The sequence below is a fragment of the Triturus cristatus genome, chromosome 6 (genome assembly GCF_964204655.1).
Source record: "Triturus cristatus chromosome 6, aTriCri1.1, whole genome shotgun sequence".
In the NCBI taxonomy this organism is placed as follows: Eukaryota; Metazoa; Chordata; class Amphibia; order Caudata; family Salamandridae; genus Triturus; species Triturus cristatus.
This window is the reverse complement of record NC_140589.1, coordinates 1,636,246,754-1,636,268,823: the sequence shown is the minus strand read 5'-3', so window position 1 is coordinate 1,636,268,823 and position 22,070 is coordinate 1,636,246,754. Positions and strand designations below refer to the sequence as shown.

Below are 22,070 nucleotides of genomic sequence, written 5' to 3'. Positions count from 1 at the left end.
ATGTTTTAAATGTAGGACGGCTCTTATAATTTGGTTATTCACTTAGAAGTATTGTTTGTGGCTTTTCGTCCTATCAGTGCATACATGATTCGCTCTTGTGTGACGAAAGAGCCACAATGCTATGGTGATAGTACGTTTTATAGACTGAATTGGTATAACATGACAAAACATGGTGACTTTTTAAAGATACATTTTGTTTGTCATAACAATATTTTATTAAAATTAATTTTCAGAAATTCAGGAGAAAAAGAACTCTGTGTCTGTTACACAAAAACCCGGAGAAGGCCAACTACTCAGCAGTTTAACATTTGGCTGCTTCTTGAACAGAGCAAAAAGCTCTCAGCAGCAAGTTATTCAAATGGAAGGAAGCAGTAAGACATCCACTAAAGAATCTGATTTTTGTGAACGACACAGCCTAATAGGTACTTTTTTTATTTTATAAATCTTTTTATTAAAATTTTACTCACAGAAAAAGAATAATGCTGTGATGCACAAGTAGCTCATATTATAGACATGTTTCAAATTACGGTCACTGACCAGAGACATTTTCAACACAGCAATGTTGCAAATCCCTCCTCAGGGGGTACACTAATCCCTCTTTTTGTGCTAGATTATGAGTCTATTATCGTAGCTGTCCACTTCAAGCAGGTCTATTATTAGGAGGATTTGTTATTCTCATCTACATTTCTGACCATTCACCCAGGTCCTCCATAACCGTAACCTTGTTGTCCTTTCAAGTGACCCGCATATGTTGTTCGTCTGCCAGTGCCCATTCTAATAGACCCCTTCTCCATCTCTCCAACCACGGGGCCCCTGGAGGCACCCATTGAATATCAATGCGCTTTTTCACCAAGACCATTCCCAATGCCCACATTCGCAATCTCATTTTGCAATGTTCTCATTTCAGTCAAATGCCCAACAAACAAACAGGCCTTTATAGACTTAACCATATCCATACCTGTCATAGTGTTTATAGTTTGCTCCACCTCATTCAAGAAGCACTCAACTGTTGGGGACATGCACGTAAGATGCATAAAGTCTGCGTGGAGTAAACCACATCTGCCACAGAGGGACGACCTACCTGGATAAACCTGGGCCAAGTTACAGGCTGCTAGGTGTGTTTTATGCAACAAATGAAATTGTATCAGTTTAATCCGGGCATTAGGGGCTTTAGTCTTAACTTGCTCACATGTCGTTCTCCACTAACTTTCTGTGGGTCCTCCTGGTCAGTCCTGCATCCAGCAGTCTCAAGCTTTTCCCTTCTCTCAGTCTGGGGTTCCAGGAATGTTCTCCAAATGGCATGCACCACATGCACCATCTTAGATACTGAAAAACTGTTCTGTGCCATCTCAAAATACTCCTGGCTGGGCAAATGAAATAAATCTACATCAGGTAACACAATTCTGCCCACCAAGTACCCACAAGGCCAGAGAGGGAACTCCATGGCAAATAGGGACCTTCTCAAAATCTTAACCACAACCTTTTGCCCCAGGTTTGCCGCCCTGTGCATATGGTAAGGCCCACTTCAGGGCCAACTTCTGGAAAGATCCCCCCCATCATGAATAACTCCGGCAATGCGTGCTGATAGTAGGTGCCAGCCAAAAGCGTTTTCTCTCAGTTAGGGCCTTCCTCAAACCAATGCACTACATGTTGCAGTTGCTCAGCAGCATAACACAAAAATACACTAGGGAGGCCTTTAGTGCATCCAACTTCACCCAACTACGTTTCCCAGCCCACACGAAAGCATACAGCAAACCATCAAGGCTTCAAAACATGGCTTTCAGAACAGAACATATCGTGTTCTGTAGAATGTATAAGCACCATGCCAAAAACACAATTTTCGTGTCAGATTACCAGCCCATAATCGAAAGGGGCAACGTTGTCTGAAATGCTAAGCCATCTACCATTTTGCCCACATCCAGTAAATATTGGGCTCTCTGACAATGTGCTACCTGCACATCCAAATAAGTTATGTCTCTCACACTCGAAACCTAGAACTATCAGGACATCCAACCCGTCTCGAAAGGGGATGCAGCTGTTACTTACTACAGTTTGTACATAGCTCGATACCACTCTGGACTGCTCCAGTTTGTCCTGCAGGTGGCGGACTGATCTAATTGGGTCCAGTGGGTTGGCGGCATACAAGGAGACAACATATGTTGTGTCCTCAACCTGGATACCCCAGGGAAGAAAACCCCTTTGTAATCTGAACGCAAGCGGCTCAACACCAACACAAATGACAGCAGTGACATTGGGCAACGCTACTGAGCTCCCTGCTCCAAGACCCAAGAGTCAGATACACCCATCCATACCCTAGCTGTGGGTTCTGAATATAATACCTTTACCCAACTCACAAAGAAAGGGCAGAATCCCATAGTGTGCAGTACTGTGATCAAAAATCCCCAATTTACAGTATCAATTTTAGCTTCAGTTCTAAGGATGATTGAGCAAATGCCTCTAACTCATACATAAGGTTCCTAATATTAAAGCCAGTGTTTCTACCCAGAAAAAATACCGTCTGGCCATCTGCAATCAGGGAGCTTATAACTCTGAATAGTCTATTAGCAAGGGCTTTACTCAACAGCTTAATATCGGTATTAAGCATTGAAAAGGGTATGTAGGATGAAAACAACTCTGATTCTTTATCCTCTTTAGGACTCAAGACTATAAGAGTCTCTCTTTGTCTGGGAGGTAGCTGACCTTGTTCACATGCTTCAGTAAACACCTCCAGCAGTTCTTCTATTAGGGACAAAATATCGTCTTATAAAAACTCTGCATGAATGCCGTTCAAACCTGTCCTTTGTTCATCCCATCCAATGCCTCCTTCAGTTGACTCACTCTAATAGGGGCCTTTAAAAGTAAAAGGATCTCCCCCAAGAGGTGTGGGAATTTCTGCATCCTCCAGGTACCTCTCTTTTTCATCTGTGGGACAGTCAATACCTGTGAAAAGCAGTCTTTCAAATATGCACAACTCTCCACATTAATGCGATCCCTATCCACAATGGTTTCTTCAACTCAAATACTTATGTTTGGGGCCTCTCCCTTTTCAAAAGCCAGGCCAACATACACCCAGACTTATCTACTTTGGACAACCTCTGTCAGTGTTGTGTCTGTGTTTACATGTGTAGCCTAGACCAAGTCTCTACTATGTTGCTTCATATTTACCTGTTGCCGGGCTGGTGAGAGGTCCATTGGCAACCAACAGTCCAGTTGTGCCAGCATCTTCTCTAAATTAATTAAAGACCCCATATATCTGTGCCATACAATCTCCTCTAAGAGCAACATTTTAGGCCACCCTCTTTGTAGCTCACACTTCCACATGCATGCTACTCAACCCTTGTAACTCAGCAAACATGCAACCTAAGTCTGGGACCTACTGAGCAGCAACACACAGAAAACTCTCTTCCTCAAGGAAACCTGGCTCAACTCTACATCGGTACCCAACTTAGCTAATCCAAGCAAGCTACAATATTGCACATCTGGACAGCCTTCACAAGCCAGGAGGACTTGCAGTCATCTACAAAGACTCCATCAAGTTCTCAACAACCACAAAGTACGCCTCCTCATTCATGGGACATCTGCAGTTCAAGCTGCAAAGCTTCAAAAACTTTACCCTAATCGTAACCCTCTCCTACCGATCACCCAGGCCTTGAACCACCTTCCCCAGCCTCACTACTGACTTCATTGTGCCTCTCACCATCGGCTTCAAACCCTTCATACTCCTCAGCAACCTTAACATCCACCTAGAAGAAAGACCCAACCCCTGCTCCACAGCCCTCCTCGAGAGCTTGAACATCGGACTAACCCAGCTTGTCACTAAACCAACACACATCGCAGGAAACACCACCAGTGACAGCATCAAGTACAGCTCAACCTGAACCCTCACATGGACTGACCACTCCATATTTCACTTCCATATCAACACACCACAAAGCAACACACTCATCTACGCCAACCAAAACACCTGCAGCTGGGGCAAAATCTCTGAAGGTATCTGGCTCTACTCCCTCAGCAGAGATCAACCCAAGCCCACAGACAGCCGAAACGCGGTCATTGCCAGCTTCAACAACTGAATCAAGATCCTTGCAGACTCCCTTGACTATGCAATGAAGGACCAACAAGCAAGCCAGCTGGCATACAGAGTACTTTCAGGACTCCAAACGACACTGCAATCAGCTAGAAAGAAAATGGAGAACCAGCCACAAAACCACTACAAAGCGGCACTGGATGCTACCTCCAGCAATTGAGAGACACCAAGAAAAGAGCACTAGCTGTACGTATCAAAAAGACCTATAACAGCAGCAAGGAAATCTTCTTGCTCCTCAAGTATTTCACCACTCCCATGGCCTCCGTCAACAGCATCACCCATTCCCAAAAAATCTGCAACGGACTATCCAATTTCTTCCATGGAAAAATAACGAACATCTAAGACAGCTTCCCTCACCAACCAGACCCTAGCAAGCTCATTGTCAACCTGCCCATCACCAACACAACGTACACCTCACCGGCAAAGAAACAACGACTATCATGCAGACATACACTTAGAGGGCCCATCAGACCAATGCCCCCACCATGACATCAACCTCTGCAAATTATCTATCAGAACTGCCTCACCCACATCATCAACACCCCATCACCTCCACCACCTTCCTTGAAGACTGGAAGCATGCAGCGATTCATGCCCTCCTCAATAAACAATCGCCAACCTGATGGATGGCTCAATCCCAAAGGCTGCTCTGGAGTTGCAACATTTCTCAGTTGCTCCATCTTTCTCCAGACCATTCCTTGTCCAAGTTGTCCAAGTTTCGGCACCACCAGGGGAATTGAGGTCTTCACTCCGCACCTGTGATCAGTATCCCCAGACCGCATCACCTATCCCAGCAGGCAGCTGTGCTCACTGCAGTACTCCAACTCATCTGAACAAAGATGTCCTCTCCCATACACTGTTCTCCTGTAGGCCACACATTGGTGTTATTCTGCAGAGGGACTTTATTTCGCTTTTTCAGACTGCAGGGGCATGCAGGATCGACTTGTTTATCTCCCTCTGGTCAGGATGCGGAAGGATTCAAGCTGGGGAGGACAGAGATCTCACTGCTCACGACCTATTAGCCATCTAGCTAGACCATGCCCCCAGCCCATTAGGTACTTGATCAGTGATTACGCCCTTTGTAAAAATATACATATTTTGTAATTAGTGAAATAGCTCAGTGATTAAAGAAATCATTGCTCAGGTAAGAGTTCAGTTTACAGACCACAGTTTCAAATTCCAGCACACAGCCTGTTGTCAGTAGTGATGAAATGAGTACCATTGAGTTGACTTGTATTAGCATCCATTAATTTTGATATAACCATAACAGCAACTTATATTAGAGCTAATATATTCATGTATTTGCATTTGTTTAGTTTTAGACCAAGGCAAATTCGTCATAGGTAACTCCTGGTTATTCAGATAGTTCAAGGCTGAAAATGTTTTCTCTTTATAACTTGTGGGGGAGGAAAGTCCATGGCAGGACCGTGCATTGTTTCCTGCTCAGACCTCCATCCCTCAACCCCTCCTATTCTACTTCCTCTTCTGCGCTTACTGCTGCAAAGACCACCACAGCTACTTGCATTTGAGTACGTCCTTTTTTATGTTTTATCATATGCATACAGCACCTGCAATGGTGAATGGAGACATGAGGTTCTGGTTGAGGCAATAAAAAGCCCTGCAATGACTTGTCCACCTCAGTTTCTTTGTTTTATAGCAAACCTGGCCATAATCACTAATTCTAACAAGTTGCAGAATTCACAAAAACCAGAATCACCTGAAAATTCAGTTGATTTGAGTTTGTGCTGGCAAACATTTTACAGGCCTATCGGTCAAAGGGACTCTCCAGTTAGGGTTGAGACACCCGATACATAGGAAAATTATTCTTTAGATCACTAACAATTTTGGATAAATCTATTAAGTCTGCAAAAATCTGAAAAATAGGATTCATGCTCATAAGTTTAATTTTGGAAAATGTATGCATATTGTCACAGGGGGACAAGTTATATGAATAGTGAGTGCCCCTAAATATGCAATACCATTCAGACTCCCTGAGAAAGGCTTGGAATGCAATTACACCAAATATGTCATGAAAACAGAGTGTATGAGAAAGGAGTTCCGCTTTATTGGGACTATGTCGATCAGGTAATTGGACAAAACAAATCAAGTTTCATGATTATGTTGGTTGTTTGATTTACAAATTCATATTGAATAGCAGATTTGCAAGAAGAATTGCTTTGGCTCCCAATGTGAATTACAAATAGCTCTGAAAATCGAAAATTAGCTTTGTGACAAACACTTTTTTGTGGATTTGTAAAGGTAGATTCAATGTCCGTGGCAATTCCCAAAAGAGTAAAAATGTTTCCCTTTCCCTGAAAAATTTCTAACATTGGTTGAGGAATCCACAAATTCAACAATAGATATATGATCTGAAATTTTCATTCCGGTCACTCTTTGGTTGACATGGTGTTATTGTGTACTTATATCCTCACTTTTAACCAGGCTCTGCAGACAAAGACAGTTGGTACACTTTCATACTGGTACTAAATGTAGTCCAGAGAAAAATTGCTTAGAATTTTAGCCACTTAGATGGACAAGCAAAGGTTGGTCTTTCAAGATTGATTTATGACGGTTTTTCTGGTAATTTGTTAGGAGTGCAATTTATTCCTTTGGTCTAAAAAGTTGCAATTCCTATTCAATTTCCCACATTGATTTTTTGGGATATGAGAGCACAAACAATGCTGCACAGATTCCATACTCTGCTGTTACTGCAGAGATGGACCCTGGGCACAAACCATGGCTTTGCCTGTGGGTTCGATGATACCCTTTTTACAGGGTAGCCACCAGGCATTCTCTATGAGTAATGTTGGCACGAAAGCTTTGCAAGGGCCCACCAATACATACAAGGCACAGGCTTGCATGATGTTGGATGACATGTAGAGGATGTCAGTGGAAGCAAAGGCAGTAATTTAGTGGTGAACAGGTAAGGGAAATCACAAGAATAGGTGAATCGGCAAGGAGTAATAAAATTAAACACTTTAAAGCATTGTCCTGATGAGCAAGAGTAATTGCAAGGTGTAAGATATGATAAAATAAAAAAGAATGATGGCGATCCAAAAATATTTACAAATCACAAATATTCCATCACACATCTCCAACACTGTCCAACTTATTCTGTTGCTTCAGGTGTCCCAAGTGGAAGCGGGATTGGAGTGAAAAGTGTTAATTACTGACTTTGTTAGTACACCCTCAGCCTTGTCCAGCTGCTCCAAGGTCTGCATCTCTTCCATGAGCACCAGTCTCAATCTTGCACTGACACTGGTCTTCAACTCCGTTGTCCCCTTTGGGGCCACTGATAGACTAGGGCCTGATTATGACTTTGTATGTGGCAGTGGGCTGCCATGCTAGCATATACACCAGCACCCTGCTGCCACACTTTCAAAGCCGTATTGACACCCCCTGCCAGATGAGAAGCTTTCTCCTTGTCTGGCAGGCAGTGCTTTGGCAGTCCCAGGTGGTGAGCCTTAGAAAGGCTTCACAATAGGAATGCTAAAGCACATCATGTGCCCCCCTGCATGCATCCCTGAGGCCCTTGGTCCCATCATCTCCACAGTTTTCATGGCGGGTTTACTGCCTTGAAAACTGTGGCGGTGAGTAAACTCTTAATATGTTTGCTGTTGCCACAGTGGCACTGTCAGGATATTGCAGGCCTCAGACCACTGCAAGACCGCCAGGCATTGCAAATCCTTGGCGGTAGCAGTGGTGCCATGGCGGTCCGACAGCCCAACTCCTAATCGGGCGGTCGGACAGCCGGTGCGGAGGTGCCCGCTCTGCCACCATAACTACGGCAAGCCATCAGACCCTTAGTCTGTTGGATGGAAGTGATTTGTATAGGTAACATGCAAAACTTTGTGTCTACTGTGGTCTAGTGTCACCTATGAACAGCAAATAATACTAACTTATTGTGGGGTGGGGGAGAAGGACATAGGGAAAGGGATAATAGTGGTGGGGGTACTAGTAAGTCTGCGGGGCTATGTACAGGATTCTATCGTACTTGTCATATAGCATTGTATGGGTCTAGCTCCCTTGGATTTAATCTCGGCAGGCGGCGGCATGCATCAATGTCTTTGGATGCTTTCTGGCGTTTGTAGGGTCATGGCTTCAAATTTGGCGGCGAGATCGTGCTTGCGCATCCAGAACGCTGGTGTCCCATCCGTGTCCAGGATAGGAGAGGGGTAGGGTGGTGTCCCATAATGGGCAAGGATGGGAAGGCAGGGGAGGGAAAGGGGGAAGGGAGGATGAGAGAGAAATGGGTAGATGATATCTGATATTAGTGTTATGTTATGTCACCATATGCTGCTGGTTGTTGTGTGGCGCAGGTATTGAGGTTCGTTGAAGGGAAGTGCAGGGTCGAAAATCGTGACGGCTGAGAGGTGTGTGGTGAAAAGAGCTCCTAAAAGACCATATGTCCACACCTATGCTGAGGTGTTATGGTGTTGTAGTTTAGCATGTGGGGGTAACATTGATTTTGAATTGGTTATCTTTAGGTATGCAATATGATTATGTACATTAACATTATGCCAGCAGTTTCTTTAATAGTATGTTAATGTCTATATATTGTACACTATGTGATCACGTACTGAATTGTGTACTGGTATCAACTGTTAAGATTAGCAGCAGTTAGTACGAAGGATTGATGGTATTTCAGACTTGCTTTAACTAGGAATGTGATGTATTTTTTATGTTACGCCTATTTATTTTCCGATTCCTCAATGATATGTATCCTGTTCAACAGGAAAAGAACTCAGAGACAGGTCAGTGGGCTGTCAAGTACAGGAACACAGCAAAGATCAGAGCCCAGTAAACCGGAATTCTGTTGCAAATGACCACAGTAGGAAAGGGAAGACTAGTTATGCTGTCAGAGGCATGGATGACAGCATATCAAAGAGCTCTTCCATCAATACAAACAACTGGAGTTCTGATGAGGATGAAGGGCAGAAAACGCAGAATAAACCCAGGTGTTCATCTACACTTTCAAGCCACACCTCTGAAGAAGGCAGCGGGTTCTGCAGAATGGGAAGTGAAATGTACTTGACTGCATCTGATGACAGCAGCTCCTTCTATGAAGAAGATGGCTTTGAGGGTCGGAGGCCAGAAGACAGACTGCTCTGTTCTTGGGTACTGGGATCCCAGCGGAAACCAAAAAGCCATCTCCCTAGGAAATGCCTATCAGAGTGCTTAAGTAAAGAGCGGGATCTCGACAGCTCTTCTGATGAACTGAGTAGGAAGTTTCAATCTCAGAGACTTGATTATTCATCTTCATCCAGTGAAGCCAACATCCCAAGCCCAAGTTTGGCCCTAAAGCATCCATCAGCGTCATCAGCATGGGGCACGCATTTTTCAACACCAGTGCATTCAGCATCACGGGTTCCTCCTCCAAAGCTGCAGACCCCAAATGCATTCAATGGAAGTTTTGCTTTAACAAAGAAGCACTTAAGTCAACCACAATTGAGTAGTGACCGGATGTTCGGGAGGAACAGAAATGCGATAAGCATGATCCGGCCCTTCAGATTACAGGAGACGGATATAGATCTAGTGGATGGGCCACACATGGACATACTAGAGAAAATGGAAACTGCTTATGATGATGGAGCTTTTTTTCATAAGTCTACCAAAAATGAGAGGGCTACTGAGCAGGATATCAGTGAAGTAACAGGGAAGGCAATGACCAACAAACCTCCAACACCACCCCTGCATCGCTTCCCATCCTGGGTAAGTACCATACTTTCATTCGCTCAGTGTCTTTTCAACGAGGCTAGAAAGGAACAATACAAGGATTTTTCCCAAAAAATGTGTAATATTATACTGTAGAAATATGTAATGTCAGTAAAAAGTGGCCCGAAATTCTTCTTTTTCCATGTGTTACATATTTGGATAATATGTTAGTTCTACATGTTTTCTTCTTAAAAATCCAAATGTTCATCTTTATTGGCTGCATTGAGATAGACCTGTTTTTAATTTCTTTAAGGTTTTTTAGTTTTCCAATAGTCTCTCGCAATGAAAGTATGCCACATTCCTCCTATTCCCCAACCTCGGTAATACAAGGGACGTCAAGGAAAACAAATGCAATACTTGTGAAATGTTTTTGAAAATCAGTTTTTCTTTGGCACATTTGCACTATATAATATGTACACGCATTCACTACATAAGAGTGCAAAAACCTGGTCAAGTCGTTGCAACATCTGCCCACTGACAGTTGTGGGTGGAGTCTGATCATTAACAAGACTTTCGACAGCAAGACATAATCAATAACTATGTAATGTTACAGAAATTATATTTATATCTTTTATGACATTTTCTATAGTGCCCCATGTTACTCTATGATCACTTCAGAGTACATTTATACTTGGCTGTAAAAGCATATAAAGAATAGTGACTGAACTAGTGTAACCGTTGGTGTGGCATAATGATCAGGGGCCGTATTACACAATGTGCCCCGGGGGCGTTTGCCCACTTTGCACGTGCCTGGGCACTTTGGTATTACAGAAGGGGCTACAGATGCTTGTGCCGCCCCTTCTGTAATACCGATAGTGCTGGCTCACATAAAACGCCAGCCATATCTTCAGGGGGCATTCTCTCATTTGCATGGGGCCGTGCCCCATGCAAATGAGGGAATCCCTTTGCCTCTTCACCTGCGCCATATTACAGATGCAGGCGCAGAGGCAAAGAAGCTCTCTGGCAGTGCGCCTCCTGAGAGCAGCCCTCTGGAGGGGGAAAAAGTGGGTCCCATGGACCCCCAGACATTCCCTTGCAGGTGGGTGCAGTCACACGGAGCAGCTTCAAAGCAGTTGCTCCGTTTTTCACATGAATGCACTGCCCCCAGGGCAACGTAAGTTTGCGGCGGCCCTGAGGGCAGCTCATTCATTATCGTACAGCGCATTTTCCTTTGTTGCATAAAAAGGTGCACCCAGGGCAATGAAGGAAAACGCGCCGCATGCATAATGCGGCCCAGGTGTTAGCTTGAGCAAGAGCTGTGGATTTGCTTGATATGTCAAGTTTGGGTGTTAGGGAGGGGTTGTTAATCATAGGTAGAATGTGGAGGGAAGGATGCTATCCGTCAATGTGCAATGTTATTTATAATTGGGTATCATGCACTACCGATGAGTCCCAACATCTGGCCAAGTTGCTACAATTTATTTACACTGACCTATCTGGCTGGATTTACTTTATTTGTATACTACATGATACAGTAAAAGTTCAGATGAGCTATCTCTTGAAAGCTTCAGTTTGTTCTCAGTATCTTTCTGAAAAGGAAGCAGAGTAGCTGGGCTCCTAGAGACAGTTTCATATTTTTGGGTCCAATACTCTCAGGGGACTGCCCCAAGTTCCTGTCATTTGTACTTTGGTGGGACGATGGTGTGGTACTTGGATGAGAAGGAAGACCTGGTCAAAACATGATAAAAATAGTTTTTCTTTAGCAAACAGTTCATGGCTTTAATGCAGGACTCCTTCTTTAATGATGAAAATGCTGCTGAAATCCACAATGACACTGGGACTAGGTAAGTATTTTCAGAGCAGGTTTGATGTGGTCCCATTTTTAATGTTGGGGACAAGTTTTGCTGTCTAATTTTTCACTCTGCATGCTGCCGGTCCGATTGTAAGGGCTGTGGGCTATTATCAGCTCCTGCCAATGACATGTCTGTAGAAGTGTACATGGTAGAATTTTGTGAAGCATGCCTACTTAGAAATTGATGCATTAAACCTGTCTTGACTTGTGGGTGAAAGCATATCCCTTGTTGCCAATATTTTGACCTTTCTATATCAGACAGGACCTGTTCATGCTCCAAGATGTGGCATTTTTGCTACCATTGGGATATCCCAGCACAAAAAATCTCAGTGCTTAGAAGGAAGCTCTCCCTCATTCAATAATGAAGATAACCCAGGTTCAGTTCAGTTCAAAACAAAGTTTATTGGACTCAGCAGTCCTTAAACATATAATCATCATAAATACAATTACGAAAGTCATAATTGTTTGCTTAAACTCATCATCTTAAAATTCATGATTTAAAATCCTGTTCCATGTTTCAGCCAACTCCCCCAGGCACAGGCCATTAATACATCAACTTACAATTCTGGATAAGAATCATTTAACCTTCCTTTGAATCATGTATCTTAACTCAAAATGTGCGAACAGGAGGGCATATTGATACTAAACACATTTCAAGTTTTCTTTTAGTCTTTGGATAAACCTCCCCAGGGCACAAATTGTATCCAAATTATTCATTTCAGTTAAAAGTTCTGCTGCCTGTGTCCTATTAGTTATACTATACTTTTTGAAAATTGGGCATAAAATCTCCTTCCGTAACTCTAAAACCATATAACAATCCAGTAAAATATGTAAAATATCACAAGTTGTCCCCAAGATACAGTTGCACTTCCCATTACTACCAATCATTACTCTTTTTACCTCATTATTCAGATAGCAAGGGTTAACACCGATTCTCAGCCTTAATACTTCTCTTCTCAGACGTCGACAGGGCAACCTATCAATGTAGGGAAAATGAGCAGCATTTTGCAATGACAAAGCCATAAAGCATACCGATTTTTTCCCCATGAGGTACTCCTGGTCCTGGGCTCGGTATAATATTTTTCCCAGGCACCTAAGTTCCCTCCTCTCAACTTCAATTTGTAATGTCGATGGGCTAATCTTGAGTCTCAACAATCTACCTGCTCTAATAAGACAGTCTCTTACCCCTGTGGCCCATGATAAATCGCTCAAGATATCGTTTCTGCACCATTGGGAAACTTTATAGTCATCATCTAATCCCTGGCACTGCCGAAATCTTACTATTATGTTATACTACTACTAACTACTGTTATGCTCCATGAGGTAATGCCTGTTTCGAGCCTCACTGCCTGCACCATTGAGGTCTTAGGCAGCGAAAATAGGTTTTTCAGGGCTTTTCCTTCCTCAGCATCCCCGCCACATCTACCACTCAGGTATAATAGTTCAGCCCCATAAAGGAATTGAGGTGGGACCATGGCTACATAAGCTTTTAAAACTGGTCTATCCGATTTTTCCCCATAGACTCCACTGAATTTTTTTAGGCCACTAACCGAAGCTGATGTGCGTACTTTTAATGCTTCGAGGTGGGTAACCCAGTTCAGATTTTTCTGAAACCACATGCCCAGATACCTATATTCATCCACTATTAACAACTTAGTGGAGCCCAGTAACCAGTTAAACCTTGATTTCCTTCTTCCCATCTTTAAAATCTTTGTTTTATCCATGTTAACTACTAGTTTTTTAAGCACACAATATTCATTAAATCTATTCAGCTTTCTTTGTAACCCAATCTCGGTTTGGTATATTATTACCAAATCATCCGCATATAAAAGGAATGAAATATCTCTCCCATCTACCTTTGGGCTGGCCCCCCTTTCCTTACTTAAAACCAAGGGTAGGTCCGCAATAAATAAAGAAAAAAGTAGAGGGGCCAATATACACCCCTTTCGCAATCCATTACCAATTTCGATCTTCTGAGATAGACATCCCTATGTGTCCAAGATTATCTGTGCCCAGTTACGAGTATGTAATACTTGTATTAGTCTAAGTAAATCTCTAGGGATGCCGTAGCCAATCAATGTCTCCCACAGCGTCCCACGGTCCACCGAATCAAATGCTGCACGGAAGTCCACAAAGCAGCAAAACAAACTTCCTCTCTGCTCAATGGACTTCCGTGCAATGAACCAGAGCGCAAAACAGTGGTCGATCGTTGAATGACCCTCCTTGAATCCCCCATGTTCTGGAGGCACCACCTGATTACCTTCTGTCCACTCTTTCAGTCTCGCCAGGATTATTTTGTCGAAAACTTTTTCGCCTATATTGAAGAGATTAATTAATCTATAATTCTTCGGGCTTGTTATGTCTCCTTTCTTGTGGATGGTTCTTATAACTGCACCTATCCAGTTTTCTGGGACTAATCCTGTGTTCCGTGCCACCCGGAACATTTTTTAAAGGAAATCTGCCCACCACCCTGGCCTATTTTTTATAATGACTGCAGGGAGATTATCTGGGCCCGCAGGTCTCGTCAGGGTTAAATTTGATATTATTTTTTTCACATTGCTTACGGAGAAATGTACCTTAATTCCTCTCCCACTCCTGGCCATAGTTTTGAGTTTAAACTCTCTATATCTTTCCAGTTTCCATACATTTCACCCAGGTATGTAACCCAATCTTCCCAGGTGCTTTGTGATGCTTACCTTACTCTGGTCATGTTTTTCAGATGAATATAGATTTGAGCCTGCATACATCTGGAAGTGTTAAAACAGCTGGGCATGTGTGCATGTAGATGTAATATGGGGGTTGGCATAGGTAAAGGGATGGTCACTGGCATAAACCATGTTACAATCTGCAAATGAAAGATTCAATACACTTTGTCTTGATTATATGTGACTACTGAGGAATGGTCTATTGCCTTCAAATGTGTCTCTTTGACTAAATTCTGTTTCCTTAACATGTAAAGGAGAATGCTGCGGTTCACAAAGATATAGCTCAAAGGCAATGTAAGGAAACTTAGAAATGTATAACTCCATTAATCCAAGGTCGTAGAGAGGTCCTCTTGTAAGTGTCTTTATTAATCAATCTACTTCTTGGGTCTTACAATAGTTATATATTGATTTAAGATTTTTTGCGGCATGCCGCTTTCGGCCTCTCTGCAGGTCTTACCACTTTGAAACCATTTGACTCTCCAGCACCAGTCTACAGGGAGCTGGGAAGTAGGTGATCTACTCAACCTGCCTTTGTCCCCCCCGGTGGTTAGGCAAAGGGACACTGTCATGTATTATGTTGTGTTTATTGTGTTACATTATGTTATATTATGTTATTTATTATTTGGAAAGTTCAGCATTCACCATAGACATATTGGCACTGTGGAGGTAAAGTAACTGCTAAAATTTAACCTAAAATCAAGAAGATGGATTAGCATAATATGTTAGGAACTGAGCTCCTCAGGGTCCGAGCGACGTAATAGGGGTCCACCTCCCGATATCCCCGGGCTCCAACCAAAAGGTTACAGAGCCCAAAGGCGATCAGGCGAGGGAAAACAGGAAGGGGGGAAGGGACAGCGGGGAATAGAACCTGAAAGACAAATGGCACAAAGGTTATATCGTAGTTACAACGTCTAGCTACTCTCATATAATTCTCACTAGAAAGGTAGTTACCATGTGTAGTGGGAATCCTTCCCCGCGATCACTGAGATACCTCTCTCAGGACCGCAAAAATCTCACTCCAATACCCAGGCGTATTCAATGTCTGACAGCCACCACACTCAGCTTCAGTCACACCCGCAAAGTCATGAGCCTCAGTCTTTCTTCAGACCCGAGGTGAAGTCATCCACTCCCTAAGCGCTCATTCTGCTCCGATGTACTGACTGTTGGCTTCCACGGTTACTATACCGCCGCCTGAGTATACCAAATAGATAGCGCTCCTTCACACCCGTGAGGATCAACACGCTACTAGTCTTGCTTCCCCAAAAGTACCACTGCTGCTCGATGGTTAATCCTCACCACCCATACAGCAGGTGGGTTGCAAGGCTTCCCCTACTCCTTAGTCCCCCTGCTCAGCCGAGCAAGGCTTGGTCGGGATACTCCTCCTCCGAACCCGGAGGGGGTCTGTGTGGGGTGAGTAGCACCCTCGAAAATAGTACAAGTCTGGTGCACCTCCTATGGTGCCCTCCCAAGGGATATCTGCTCCTCGCGGACCTACGGTTCTGCACTCTCGCTTCCCCTCTGGGTTACGAGCGCGTGAGTACGGGGAAAGGAGCCAGGGACTCGCTTCCTACCTGCTCCTGAACGAATCACGGCAGACGCTGGATGTTGTCCTTCCGCCGTGCGCGGCTTCCGTCTGCTCGGTGCCTTAAACTCCAGGTGCTCTCTGAGGATAATGCGCAGCTCCGCTCGTCTGCGGCGAACACGGAAGTTTCCTCTGGAAAGTAGAATAACGCACACCTTCGGCTGCGGGGGACGTCGTTATATGGGCGTCCACTTCCGGGTCCTCGAGGCTGCTGGGAAATGTAGTCTAAACGCTAGGTAGGCGCGTCGGCCTACGCATCCTGACAGAAGGCCCTCCTCCCAAGCGCCTCCTAGCACCCGGCTTCCCCGGATACCGGTTATAGAATCTCCGCACCGCGAGCGGCGCATGCACCGCCTCCGCGGGTTCCCAGGAGTCGTCCTCCGCCGTGTACCCCTTCCACGCGATCAAGAACCATAACTTGCCCCTGCGATACTTCGCGTCAAGGATGCTCTTGACTTCGTACTCCAAACCCTGCTCACTCCAAACAGGCGGCGGGGCTCTCCTCCTGGCCGACACCGCCGGTTTCAGCAGGCTACAATGAAAAACGGGGTGGATCCTGAGAGATCCTGGAAGCCGGAGTCGATAAGCCACCGGATTGACTTGCCTGACCACCTCATAAGGCCCGATGTATCGTGGGTGGAAAACGCTGCGCAGCTTGAACCTGATGTTCCTGGTGGACAGCCATACCCTGTCGCCCACCGCATACTGGGGACCATCAATCCTGTTCTTATCAGCCCACCTCTTGTAGGACCGCTTGGCTGCCTGTAAAGCGCGTTGCACCTTCCGATGCAGCCGTCTGAGGGCGCGGACATGCTCTTTCACCGAAGGATGATCGGACACTTCTGTTGGTATGGCAACCGGGAGCGTCTTGGCGTGGAACCCGAAATTTGCCATAAACGGGGACATCCCCGTCGAACTGTGTAAGGCGTTGTTATATGACAGCTCCGCCAACCAAAGCCAGGATACCCAAGAGCCCTGTGCTTCCGACACATAGCACCTTAGGAACTGTTTCAGAGTTTGATTCAAGCGCTCTGTCTGCCCGTCGGTCTGTGGGTGAAAGCTGGTTGATGTGGCCGACTCCACTTGCAGCGCCTTACACCAAGTCTTCCAGAAACTGGCTATAAACTGAGGGCCTCGGTCCGACACGATCACCGATGGTAGTCCGTGGAATCGCACCACATGATTCAACAACAGTTGCGCGGTCTGACCCGCCGTGGGGAGGTTTTTGCATGGGACGAAATGGCCCATTTTGGTCAAACTGTCCACCACCACTAGGATAGCCGCACACCCCTGATCCAGGGGGAGACCGGTGACAAAATCCAAACTGATATTCCTCCAGGGCTGTTTGGGGGTGGGCAGTGGGAGCAATTTCCCTTTCTTTCGGCCTCTCTCTCCTTTGACGCGGGCGCATGTTTCGCATTGCCTGACCCACTTGTGTATGTCTTGGGTCATGTCGTCCCACCAAAAATGCCGCCTCATGGCCTCCATAGTTTTCCTGACTCCAGGATGACCTGCCACGGGCGACACGTGACACCATTGGAACGCCTGGTATTGCAGTTTGGGCTTGGGCAGGAACAGCCTGTTTCTATGAAAGGGGAGCCCCTTCGTCAGGGTTCGCTCTGTGTCTCTCTGAGCCCACTTCTTCCAGTCGCCCACAGAACGGCTGATGCGTACCTCCTCCACAAATTGATCTGCCCTCAACACACAGATGACCTTGGATGGGTTAATGATAGCCACCGGCGCTGGAGTGAGATGGTCCTCCTTCATGGCCTGTCGGGACAGTGCGTCTGCCTTCTTGTTCTCTGAGCCTGGCCTAAAAGTGATGAGGAAGTCATATTCCTCAAAAAAGAGAGTCCACCGCATTTGTCTGGGTGTCAAATGCCTGGCCGTCTTCATGAACTGAAGATTTCTGTGGTCGGAATACACCGTCACTGTATGTTGGGCTCCCCACAAGTAGTGTCGCCACTCCTGGAAAGCCTTTTTTATTGACAGCAGCTCCTTCTCTGCAATGGTATAGTTTACTTCTGCCTTGTCTAGCTTCTTTGAAAGAAAGGCTACCGGGTGCAACCTCCCTGTGACCTTATCACGTTGCGATAATATGGCCCCGATGGCCTCATCCGACGCATCCGCTTCCACTATGAATGGAAGGTCCATCTGCGGGTGTCGGAGGATGGGAGCCGAGGTGAATGCTTTCTTGAGGCGTTCGAAAGCCTGGGTGGCTTCAGAGGTCCACACAAACGGCACTCCCTTGCGAAGCAGGCGAGTAATGGGCACGGCGATCTGGGAGAATTCATGTATGAATCTGCGATAATAGTTCGCGAACCCCAGAAAACTCTGAACATCCCGAACTGTCCCGGGAATGGGCCATTCGCGTATCGCCTTCACCTTTCTCTCCGACATATTCAACCCATTCGGACTTAGAATCACTCCTAGGAACTCCACCGTGTCCACCCCAAACTCGCACTTACTGAGCTTACAGTACAGCTTATTCTCTCTTAGTTTCTCCAAGATCAACCCTACGTGTCTGGTGTGTTCTTCGATCGTGGAGGAATAGATCAAAATGTCATCTATGTAGACGACTACAAAGATGTCCATGTACTCTCGCATGACTTCGTTCAAGAAGAACTGGAATGCCGCCGGGGCATTACAGAGCCCGAACGGCATCACCAGATATTCATAGAGCCCAAAACGGGTCTTGAACGCTGTCTTCCACTCATCCCCTTGTCTGACCCTCACCAAGTGATAGGCCCCTCGTAGGTCTAGTCGAGTGTAGATGACTGCCTTACGCACTTGGTCCAACAGAACGCTGATGAGTGGCAACGGGTACCTATTCCTGATGGTGTTCTTGTTCAGACTCCTGTAATCGCAACATGCTCTCAGCTCGCCATTGGCTTTAGCTATAAAAAACAAGGGAGAGGCTGCAGGGGAGCGGGATGGCCGGATAAATCCCAGTGCCAGGTAGTGGTCTAAGTACTCCCTCAGATGTCGTGTTTCAGGCTCGGACAATGCATATACCCTACACGTGGGGATGACGGCTCCCTCCACCAGGTCAATCCGACAATCGTATGTCCTATGTGGAGGAAGACGTTCCGCCTGTCTCTTATTGAACACGTCTTCGTATCCTGCATACACCACCGGCAACTCCACCTCTTTTTCTGCCGCCGTAGCGACACAAAAGGGGTATGTCAAGGCCAGGGCCAGCGCTTGATGTTTCTGTAGACATCTGTCCACACAACCTGGTGAGAGAAACCGGACCGTCCGGGCTTTCCAATCCACCGTCGGGTTGTGGCAACAGAACCACGGCATTCCTAGAATAACCTCATATTGAGGGGCCTCGATGATATTTAATTCTATGGCCTCTATATGCTGATCGGGCCCATCTCTTAGGGACATCTTCAGGCTTTCGGTATGTAGTGTTATGCGACCAGATTTCAACGGCTCTCCATCTACGGCCAGTACTTCCTCCGGGGAGTCCCTGCGGACTACCCCTATCGATAAAGACCGTACCAACCCCTGATCTATGAAGTTGCCAGTGGCCCCCGAGTCCAACATTACCAGTACCTGATGCACCTGCTGCCCGACTTCTAGCCCGGCCTGTAACACTATGTGGGCTTCAGTGCGGGTGGACCGAGTCGTGGTCAACGACGGTATTCTCCACTCCGTATCCCCCGAGGGTCCCCCCAGGCTCTTCTCCAAACCGCTGCTTTCGTTACTTAAGGTAGACGCCGCTGCCCTCTTTCCTCTGTACAACGGATGGGTGGTTTTGGGTTTCGCCGGACATTCGCGCACGAAATGCCCGCATTTCCCGCAATACATACAAAGGCCTAGGGTGCGGCGGCTTTCCCTTTCGGTTTTGGACAAAGGGGCTCTCACTGCCCCTACCTCCATCGGTTCGCTGTCAGAGGCCACCGGAGCCGTGTCTCTCCGTGCGGATCTGTAAGTGGACCCTATCCCTCTGTGTCTATCTCCCATCCTTTCCGCCATGAGCCCATCCAGTCGCAATACCAGATTCATCATGGCGGTGCACGTGGTAGGCTGGGGGTCAATCTGGGCCACTAGGTCCTTGAGATCCTCGCTCAATCCCTGGTAGAACAAGGACATCCGCTTGTCTTCGGGCCAGGACGTCTCTGCCACCAACCGGTTAAAGGAGGTGAGGTAGGTAACCAGGTCGCTCTTCCCTTGCCTCAAGGAGAGCAATTCTCTGTCGGTACTGAATGTGGTGGTTCGTCTGTCGAACACCGCTTCAAAAGCCGCTCTGAACGCGTCCCAGTCGGACAGAACCATATCATTGTTTCTGACCAACGGGACCGCCCAAGAGGCCGCGTCTCCTACTAGATAGGATATCGCGAACGCTACCCGTGAGTGATTGGTGGGAAAAGAGGAGGGTTTGCACGAGAAATATAGCATAATCTGAGTCAAGAAGATTTGTATCTTTTGGGGATCTCCGGAGTACCGTTCCGGACTGGCTAAAGGAATGGGCGGTGGCACCGTCACCTGAATCTGCGGGCTGCCCCCTAGGGAGGCATCGAAGGGGTTACGCGTCGATCTATCTATCCTGTCCCTCAGGGCTGCCGTCTCGGCTCGCGATGCCACTAGTTCCTGCTGGACCAAGGCTAGCGCTTGTACTACTTCATCTAAGGTGGCCATGTCGTACACCTCGGACCAGGAGGAGCACGATTCGTGGGTGCGTTATTCTGTTAGGAACTGAGCTCCTCAGGGTCCGAGCGACGTAATAGGGGTCCACCTCCCGATATCCCCGGGCTCCAACCAAAAGGTTACAGAGCCCAAAGGCGATCAGGCGAGGGAAAACAGGAAGGGGGGAAGGGACAGCGGGGAATAGAACCTGAAAGACAAATGGCACAAAGGTTATATCGTAGTTACAACGTCTAGCTACTCTCATATAATTCTCACTAGAAAGGTAGTTACCATGTGTAGTGGGAATCCTTCCCCGCGATCACTGAGATACCTCTCTCAGGACCGCAAAAATCTCACTCCAATACCCAGGCGTATTCAATGTCTGACAGCCACCACACTCAGCTTCAGTCACACCCGCAAAGTCATGAGCCTCAGTCTTTCTTTAGACCCGAGGTGAAGTCATCCACTCCCTAAGCGCTCATTCTGCTCCGATGTACTGACTGTTGGCTTCCACGGTTACTATACCGCCGCCTGAGTATACCAAATAGATAGCGCTCCTTCACACCCGTGAGGATCAACACGCTACTAGTCTTGCTTCCCCAAAAGTACCACTGCTGCTCGATGGTTAATCCTCACCACCCATACAGCAGGTGGGTTGCAAGGCTTCCCCTACTCCTTAGTCCCCCTGCTCAGCCGAGCAAGGCTTGGTCGGGATACTCCTCCTCCGAACCCGGAGGGGGTCTGTGTGGGGTGAGAAGCACCCTCGAAAATAGTACAAGTCTGGTGCACCTCCTATGGTGCCCTCCCAAGGGATATCCGCTCCTCGCGGACCTACGGTTCTGCACTCTCGCTTCCCCTCTGGGTTACCAGCGCGTGAGTACGGGGAAAGGAGCCAGGGACTCGCTTCCTACCTGCTCCTGAACGAATCACGGCAGACGCTGGATGTTGTCCTTCCGCCGTGCGCGGCTTCCGTCTGCTCGGTGCCTTAAACTCCAGGTGCTCTCTGAGGATAATGCGCAGCTCCGCTCGTCTGCGGCGAACACGGAAGTTTCCTCTGGAAAGTAGAATAACGCACACCTTCGGCTGCGGGGGACGTCGTTATATGGGCGTCCACTTCCGGGTCCTCGAGGCTGCTGGGAAATGTAGTCTAAACGCTAGGTAGGCACGTCGGCCTACGCATCATGACATAATAGGAGGAGGTAACAGAGAAAAAACAGCTGAGCTTTTCGGGTTACATGGTTAAGAGTTAAAGAACCATGTTTGGAGATTTTTTTAAAAAGAGGATCAGCATAGCTTAAAGCCAGAATTCCATTTCAAGTTTTTATCCAACTCCTCAACACTTCAGCAGACAATGGTCTGTAACTGTACATCATCGTTCCAGTTTTGGCAATCTTCACCAGATCTTTGTGTAAGGAGTGTAGTTTGTGGCAGATGGTGCATTATTCACCAAACAACTCACCCTGTTGTATTAGCCATGAAGTCAATTGAACTGCTGTAGTTAATCTAGGCAAAGGAACCAAATGTGGCAGCTTTTGTGAAGTGATCCACTATCAC

At 46.4% G+C, this 22,070-nt stretch overlaps 1 protein-coding gene across 2 annotated transcripts in view; it reads left to right on the top strand.

Annotated features, from left to right (window-relative positions):
- The window catches only part of PLEKHH2 (pleckstrin homology, MyTH4 and FERM domain containing H2), a 626,603-nt gene that overhangs the window by 249,772 nt on the left and 354,761 nt on the right, over positions 1–22,070 (top strand). For both annotated transcript variants that reach the window (XM_085612785.1, XM_085612786.1), the window contains exons 6-7: positions 234–422; positions 8,823–9,799. In XM_085612785.1, the coding sequence (XP_085468911.1) occupies positions 234–422; positions 8,823–9,799 (1,166 nt within the window). The remainder of the gene's footprint in view (positions 1–233; positions 423–8,822; positions 9,800–22,070) is intronic.